The 8,749-nt window shown below is 37.4% G+C and overlaps 1 protein-coding gene, 1 long non-coding RNA gene and 1 gene segment (V, D, J or C); 1 reads left to right on the forward strand and 2 right to left on the reverse strand.

The window, feature by feature from the left end:
- igl4v8 (immunoglobulin light 4 variable 8) overlaps positions 1 to 1,994 on the forward strand; it is a 55,892-nt gene extending 53,898 nt beyond the window's left edge. For 2 of the 9 annotated variants that reach the window (XR_007035144.1, XR_007035146.1), the window contains exons 2-4: positions 327 to 397; positions 502 to 628; positions 1,438 to 1,548. Coding sequence is in view for 2 of the 9 variants with exons in the window: in XM_047345865.1 (XP_047201821.1) it covers positions 591 to 628; positions 1,438 to 1,766 (367 nt within the window). In the remaining 7 variants the exon portion in view is untranslated. Of the gene's footprint in view, positions 1 to 40; positions 212 to 326; positions 398 to 501; positions 629 to 1,437 lie in introns of those variants that run through there. The other 7 variants (XM_047345865.1, XM_047345866.1, XR_007035145.1 and 4 more) reach the window with 6 other exon arrangements.
- Positions 1,995 to 5,976: 3,982 nt separating this feature from the next.
- LOC124855786 lies at positions 5,977 to 6,468 on the reverse strand. The gene is made up of 2 exons (XR_007035150.1): positions 6,235 to 6,468; positions 5,977 to 6,103 (listed from the first exon to the last, which is right to left on the reverse strand). It is a non-coding gene; the product is annotated as an uncharacterized LOC124855786 (long non-coding RNA).
- Positions 6,469 to 7,537: 1,069 nt separating this feature from the next.
- LOC124855656 lies at positions 7,538 to 8,104 on the reverse strand. The segment is given in 2 exon segments: positions 7,538 to 7,914; positions 8,012 to 8,104. Coding segments are annotated over 2 exon segments (426 nt in total).
- Positions 8,105 to 8,749: the final 645 nt, after the last annotated feature.

Consider the following 8,749-nt stretch of genomic DNA (forward strand, 5'->3'; position numbering starts at 1 on the left):
TTCCCTGGAGGATCAGCTGACCATGCAAAGCCTCGTCTCTATGGAAATGATTTCTCTGCTCTCAGCACACTGAAGACAAGCAGAGACACAACATCAACACAGATAGTTTTAGGATTTAAACCACTGATGATCTGATTGAAAAAGAAGAAGATAAAATAGAGACAACATTTATCATTTTAAGTAAATGGAATATATTTTTTCATTCTTGCAGGTATATGTATTCTTCTCATCTGTAACTTTTACTGATATTATTTTTCTTTGAAATATTTTATGGTTTTCTATTCCAATTAATTGACTATTTAGCATGTTTTTTTGCTGTGTTGTAGATTAATTAAACAGAGCTTGATCATCTTAACAAAAGCAGAAGAGAGACACCTTTGTCTTTCAAAGCTAAAAGGTAACAATAAAAGCCTAAAAATGAACTTTAGTTATAAATCTGTGTAACATAATGAGAGTTAGATGTCTTTGTAGTTTAATTAAAGCCTGAACTCTAATTTTTAGGGCAGAAACTGTGTTTGTTCAGCAGAAAGATGTTTGCTGACAGTGCAGGAGGTTTTTGTACGGCCTCTTAATGAGTTTGTATCACTGTGGTGGACTTTTGGTGGAGGAACCAAACTCATCGTTCACTGTAAGTTTCACCATTTCATCATATTTGAAACAAACGTTTTCATCATTTTTTATTACTATGTAATTTAACGTAACTATTTTTGGAGTTTTTGAAGTTTTATTTTCTATTTTTGTGACTCTGGCTTGTAGGCAACATCTTGCATTTTTTGATACATATTACAAACATTTGATTATCATCTATTTTACATTGTTTATTAGATGAAAACATTAAATTTAAACTCATACAGTATTTCTTTTATATAGTGATATATTTTTTCAGAATAGTGGAGGATCTTAATTTTGAAAGCACAAATATGAGTTTACATTTTTAAATTTTAATGAATTAAAATCTGTTGTGGGTGTGTATTAAAAAGCTAAATAAAATAACTTTACTCCGAGCAGTTTAGGTTCGTTAGTTTGTTGCAGTAAAGAGGAAGTGAAAAAGACAGATGGAAAAATCTTTAACTGTGTTCAGCCATTTTGTTTTCATGAACCAAATCTTTATAGAACCAATATATTTATGGTAGAAGGTTGTTTTATTCACATTTGTGTAAAACTGACATTAGGATGCTCCTTTATTGTGGTTCCAACTAACTCCTGAAGAGTCGAGCACTAATGTGTTTTTGGCTGGAAGCTCCAGAAGATTCTAATATTAAATAAAATCCTTACACTGAAGTAAAAATGTTTTATGGATTTATAAATCCCAACTTCAAAGTCTGTCTCCTCAGCATTAATATAGAATAATTTACTTTAATAACTGTGTCATGTCCAGCTGTGTGTCCTCCAGCAGAAGTTCATCTACTCCTTGTGTGTCTCTACTCTCCCCTCCAGCCGGCCCCAAGGTCAGACCCTCAGTCTCTCTGCTGCCCCCCTCCTCTGAGCAGCTCTCTGGGGGCTCGGCCACGCTGGTCTGCCTGCTGAGTGGCTACTCTCCTCAGGGAGCCGTTGTGAGCTGGGAGGTGGACGGTACCGAGGTGACAGAAGGGGTCCTGACCAGCTCAGAGGAGGAGAAGAGCAGACGTTACAGCAGCAGCAGCACCTTAAGCATGAGTGAGGAGAACTGGATGAAAGGAGAGCTGTACTCCTGCAGGGTCCTCCATCATGACCACAGCGAGACCCAGACCATCCAAAGGAGCCACTGTGAGGGACAGAGAGGCTGATCGAAGCCCTGGACAGGAGCTCTTAGTGGAGAGCAGGAGGAAAACACCTGCTGCTCTCATCAATATGAGTTTGAATGTCAGGAAGAGAAACTAAAGCTTTGTGTGACGCTGAACAACACTGCTGCAAAATTTTCATGAATAACTTCAACTCATGTGTGGAGCTCAGCAGCTGGATGTGAGTGAGATTAATCTGCTGTGTGCTCTAATAAAGCTTGCTCTGATACATTATACTGGAGAGTTTCTTTTTATTGTCACAACAAAGGAGATGCAAGTTCATTTTATCAAGTGACATTTTAAAAACCATAGTTATTATTTGCTATATTATATATATTTAATCTAAAATATAAATAAACATGTCAACTCAGAATTGTTCTGTTGCAAAGATCCAACAACAGTTTCTGATATAAAGTCATCAAGACAAAAGTTTAAATAAATATTAAAGATCTGAGTTGAAACTTTTATTTAAAAAAGTTATCTTCAAGAAAATATAATGTAGAAGTTAAGTTTTATTCTCTGTAGTGTCTTACTGAGCTAAATATGTTGCATTAAAATGACATCAGACATACTGTAGGTATCCTCCAACCAGTACCAGATAGAAAATACAGCAGACATGTCCATGATATGAAATGGGATAAACAGATTGTCCTGAACCTTTAATTAACCAAACCAGTATTCAATCAAATTGATGATTGATAAATGTTTTAATGTCCACCTGAAATAGTGTTTTTGTAATAATCTAGTAGGTTTTCTCTTGTTAAGGAACAGTTAAATTTGCAACACGACCATACTCTCATGAGCTGTAAAATAATTTCTGATGAACATAACTGATGTGTATATTTTATACTTTGAGTTTATTTAAAACTCACTTAATAGTTTATCGTTATTACTAAATACTTTCTTAGTTTCTCTAACACTACAGTGAAATAAAATGTCAGAGTTTTAATAGAAAGATGATGTGTAAATCAGTGTGGATCCATATGGTTTCAAACATTTGCCTTATTAAAAGAAAGGCATCCACTCAATCAAAAAACAAAAGTCTTTAGTCTATTCTTAGCAACAGTAGGAGGATTTGGGCCACTCTTTCTTTGAAAATGATTGCTGTATTTAATGAAGTTTGATAAATTAATTAAAAACAGATTTTGGTGCATCAAAGCCTGCTTTAGAGTAAAAGTCACTGGATAGATGTGGTTCTATTTAATGTGAAATTAGAGAAATGCAAAAAGCCTGGTTATTAAAAGACAAATACTTTTTGTTGTACCCAACTTTTCCATGCAAGAAACTTTTGTTCCGTCATACATTTTCCCAAATTAAACATAAAAAGTCTCCATCTGCATCAAAGACCTGCGCTGGTGGACCAAATATCTGTCGTTCTTGAACTGCAGTCAGGTACCGCACAGAATCAGTCCAGGGGCCACATTTGGCCCTCAGGCCACACTTTGGACCTCCTGCTTTAAGGTGTTTCTAATTAAAAGTGTTACATTAAACATTTGTATTAATGCTGATACTGTTTTCTTTCATACTGAAGAAGTTTAAAGTTATGCTGATGAGAGTCATGATACTTGTTGGTTCTGCTGGGTCGACTGACACATCTGGGTCCTGTCACTCAAAGCCTGGACCCAGCCCTCTGCTCAGAGTACAGCTTCAGCTTCATGTCTGGAAATCAGGATGATTTATATTTTATTCAGGAGGAAAAAATGTCAAATTTAGACAGATTTCTAATCTTTCATTTTACAAATGTTCTCTAAAAAACTTAAAGTTAAAGATTGATTCAATAAAAGTGCAGATTTATAATAATCACTGTCTTTGTATTTATTTTTGTGTTGCAACATTCATGTTCTTCATCTCATCTCATCTCTGTGATAAGATGCCACCTGTTCAACAAGTCCAGTTATAAAATTTCCTCGCTCCTAAATATTCCACCGTCAACTATGAGTGGTTTTATAAGTAAGAGGATGTAATATGGAATGACAGCAAGTCAGCCACAAATTGGCAGGCCACTTACATAAGTTGATGGAGCAGGGGCAGCAGATGCTGACTCATATGGTGTGCAAAGGTCTCTGACCTTCTGCAGTCACTCGCTACAGACCTCCAGACTTTACGTGAATTTCAGATTGGCTCAACAACAGTCCGTAGAGAACTTCATAGAATGGGTTAGATCAGAATGTTTAAGAAAAATATAAAAAATGTAAAGTTTGAATTCAAACAAAACCAAATCAATCAGAGTTAAAAGTCACTCTGACCCTGAGTGAGAAAACCCAACAGAACAATGAGAGGTACTGGAGACATCATCCTGATGCAGGTCTCAGTGTCAGAGCATAAACACACTTTGGACCTTCTGTAACCGAGGTACTTAAACTGTGAGGAGCAGTGATGCATTAAGATCATGCAAATCTACACCTGCTCTGATGAAACAGAAAGAGTCGAGATGATCCGAACCACCACTTCATCTCATCAGAACATTTAGTTCTCATTTTAAGTTCAAATGTCTCTTTTGTTGATTCTTCGGGTTTTTCTAATTACAACACTTCTTTATATTTTCATGTCTCCTCCATCAGATGTGCTCTAATAAACAAAGTAAAATATCCTAAAGTGGATTTTCAACGTAAATATGACAGAACCATCAAGTTTCTTTACTGAAGTATATATAAGTAGGTTTTAAGGTGACCCCTACATGTTAATATTCCTTCCAATGAGAAGAAACATGTCGGCCAGATTAAAATATGACCTTAAATCTAAATCTGCCAGGGTACGGATAATTTAGTCTTAACTGTAGAGTAGAAGATACAAATAGTTATTAGATACACTATGTTGACAAAAGTATTTGCTCAACCATCTAAATAATTGAAATCAGGTGTTTCAATCACTTCCATGGCCACAGGTGTATAAAATCAAAATCACAAACATTTGTGTGGGTCGCTCTGAGGAGCTCAGTGAGTTCCAGCGTGGTACTGTGATAGGATGTCACCTGTTCAACAAGTCTAGTTATGAAGTTTCATCGCTCCTAAATATTCCACCGTCAACTATCAGTGGTTTTATAAGAAAGAGGATGTAATTGGGAATGAAAGCAAGTCAGCCACAAATTGGCAGGCCACTTACATAAGCTGATGGAGCAGGGGCAGCAGATGCTGACTCATATGGTGTGCAGAGGTCGCTGACCTTCTGCAGTCACTCGCTACAGACCTTCAGACTTCATGTGAACTTCAGATTGGCTCAACAACAGTCCGTAGAGAACTTCATAGAATGGGTTTCCATGGCATCCAAGCCATACATCACCAAGTGCAATGCAAAGCATCAGATGTAGTGATGTAAAGGACGCCACCGACTCTAGAGCAGTGGAGGCGCATTTTCTGGAGAGACGAAATGCACTTCTCCATTTAAGAATCTAATGGACGAGTCTGGGTTTGGTTGTTGCCAGAAAAACTGTATTTTTCTGGCTGTATTGTGCCAAGTGTAAAGTTTGGTGGGGGGGTGGGGGGGGGTTATGCTGTGGGGTTGTGACTGTGCACCAGTGCACAAAGCAAGGTCCATGAAAACATGGTGTGGTCTGAGGTTTGGTGTGGATGACGTTGACTGGCCTGTACAGAGTCCTGACCTCAACCAAACAGAACACCTTTAGGATGGATTAGAGCAGAGACAGGCCTTCTTATCCAACATCAGTCTATGACCTCACACGTGCTTCTAGATGAATGGTCAAAAATTCCCAGGAAAACGCTCATAAACCTTGTCTACCAACGTCATAAACCCTATGGATTAAGGATGGGATGTCACTTAAGTTCATATACGAGTCAAGACAGGTGAGCGGATACTTCTGGCAGGTCCCACTTACAGCCTAATGTGAAAGATCCACAAAGACTATGTGACATTAGTGCTTGGTGATGTTTCTGTCAGCTCTGTGTTCATTGGTGTATATCAGAGTCTCTTCCTCCTCAGCAGCTGCAGTTTCTTCTCTAACAACTCAGTGTGTTTGCAGTCTGACTGAGGAGGTTTTTGTACAGCTACAAATCACTGTGTGAACACATCGTTGTCATTTATATTATGTACACTAAGACAGTAGTAAACTGCTGCATCTTCAGCCTGAACTCCACTAATGGTCATTTCAGCCTTTGCTCCATCTCCTTTGCCAGAGAACTGAGAAGAAAACTCACTTGTGGCATTTCTCCCCAGTTTTATGACCAGCTTTGGAATATTTCCATGTTTTTGTTGAAACCAGTTTATTGCAAAATCACCATCAGGCCATCTATATACCCTTGGGTTTGTGTCACAGGTCACAGTGACTGTAGATCCAGGAGAAGATGTCATTAAGGCAGGCTGTGTCACAGTTACTTGACTTTTAGATCCTGTAAAAGAAAAATAACTTCCAGCAATTAAAGGCAGATTTGTAAATTAAAATAGGTGGTTATACTAATAAAAAAAAATTTCAAATTATTTAAAAGCCTTTTATTAGGTAAACTGATAAAACAAGTCTGACCTGTAAAACATCAGCAGGTCAGCAGCGTCCAGATCAGGATGGTGATGAGAGTCATGGTGCTTGTTGGTTCTGCTGGGTTGACTGACAGATCTGAGTCCTGCAGTGTTGAACTCACAGGACTATAAACCTTCTCAGTTCCCTGGAGGATCAGCTGACCATGCAAAGCCTCGTCTCTATGGAAATGATTTATCTGCTCTCAGCACACTGAAGACAAGCAGAGACACAACATCAACACAGATAGTGATCGAACTGAAAGAAGGCACAAGGGTGACCAGAATTAAATTAATAAATTTGATGTTTTTTTTTCTTTCGATTTTCTAAAATTAAAGCAAGTAAAATTGACTTGTGATTAGTAGAAACAGAAAAATCCAAACCCAGCAGGAAGACAAGCAGGGAAAGTCAAAACCTCTTGGGACCAAAGGGAAGGCATACAATATCTGAAGTTATGTGCCTCACAAATCCACAACTAAAGAACAAGAATGCAAAAAAACAGAACCAAAACCTTCAAACTGCAAGAACTTATGTTCCACAAATAGTGGAGTTAAACCATTTTACATTTATTTAAAAGGCAGGATGTTGTATCATCAACACTTAATGGGTTTACTGGACAGAGGAACAAATAACTGTTTAACGGAAGTAACAGAGTTTTTGTATTTCAAGTAATTTATAATATTGAATCTAAATGTGATAAAAACATAAACCTGTGATGGATATTTTGCATGTTGCAGATTTTTTATGTACGGTAACTTACTCTTTATGGCTAAAGCTGAAGTTGAGTAGTTAAAAAACACATAACCTTCCTATATCATTTTGTATTTAGTTTTATGTAAAATATACTTTTCTTTTTACTGTTTTTTGTGCAACTTAATGGTGCTTCAAAAACGTCTTTTAAAATACAATTTGTTTGATTTAGAAATTTCATGTACTTAGCCCCTTTGATAGTAGAAGAAATGTAAATATAAACCTACAAAATAACTTAGTTTATCATCTCAGGGTCCTAATTAAAATATTTTATTTATTCATTTGTAATAATAATCAAAAGGATTCACATTTCTAATAAGAATGGTTGGGAGGTGAGGTTTTACATTTTGCATATTTCTACCTATATAAAACATCAGCGGATTATGTAAGCATATAGAAAAGAAAATGACACTTTTTCATCTTCAGCATCTTGTGGTATTTCTTGTCTTCAAGAAAACTAAAGCTCAGCATGACTGAACATCTGGAGATGCAAATTGAAATGTGAAAGTCAGAGTTTTAGTTCCCATTCCTGTAAGTCCACGCTCTGTGTGTGTGTGACTGTTCAGTGGTGCGTGCCAGTCTGCAACCCATCTGTCTGATCTGAGGGAGGTTTTTGTACGACTCTGTACCACTGTGTGTTTACTGGGCCTAGATATGCACCCATACAGTAATAATCTCCTGCATCTTCAGCCTGAACTCCAGTGATTGTCAGGGTGAACTGAGGCTCTGATCCACTGCTGCTGAAATGACTCGGAGCAGATTGACGGCTGTTGATTTTATAAAACAGCAGCTTGGGAGGCTGTCCAGGTTTCTGCAGGTACCAACTCAGATCATCATCAACTCCTCTACTGGCTGTACAGCTCAGAGAGACCGTCGACCCCAAAGCAGCAGACTTCACGGCAGGAGACTGAGTCACAGACGCAGAATCTGCTGTCAACCCTACAAAAAAACACAATTGTGCTAAATCTTATTAGATGAATACCTTAAATACAGAACATCCAGCATGAAATGAATATTTCCAAATTTACTAACTCACCATGAAACTGGACTGCCAGGATTGGCAATAAAATCAGATACATTTTCATTCTGGATGTATGCAATAGAATAAAATCACACACTATAAAATTGACCAGGCAGCTTAGCGCTTTAATAAAGACTGATGTTCAGGGAAGTGAAGCAAATATTCAAATTACATCATGTGAGAATAAGGAGCAGCACAGGTGGAGCTGAATGAGACGTTTCAGTTTCTGCAACATACAGAACAGCACAGGCAGATGCTGCCCTCTTGTTTCAGAATTCAGAAACAGACTAAACGTACATAGATTGCAATAGTCAAAATAAGACTAAACAAAGGTGTGTGTGACCCACTCAAGTTTAGATCTCTGACAGTATTAGGACATTATATTGACTTCTATGCATTTTAGTAACTATATTTCTAACTCTGCACTTACCCTAACCTTACCCATTACAGGTAAGAACATTCCTAACCCTACCTTTAACATAAACCTAAACATCTTAGTCCTAATTCTAGCATCCTAACCCTAAATAAGGTCCTCTGCTGCATTAGGACGGGGCTTTGGTTCTCATATTGCCGTAGAAAGGTCTTAAAGAAATAACAGAAACAAGTATGAACTCCCACACAGACAACTCCTATGCATTGAAGCAGGCTTGTAGGTTTATTAATTAATTTTTACAATATGTGAGTATGTGTACATGTATGAGTACATGAATGCATTAAATGCTATATATGACATAGTCCTGGTACTTTCTTGGG

Source organism: Girardinichthys multiradiatus, chromosome 19 (genome assembly GCF_021462225.1).
Source record: "Girardinichthys multiradiatus isolate DD_20200921_A chromosome 19, DD_fGirMul_XY1, whole genome shotgun sequence".
Taxonomy (NCBI): Eukaryota; Metazoa; Chordata; class Actinopteri; order Cyprinodontiformes; family Goodeidae; genus Girardinichthys; species Girardinichthys multiradiatus.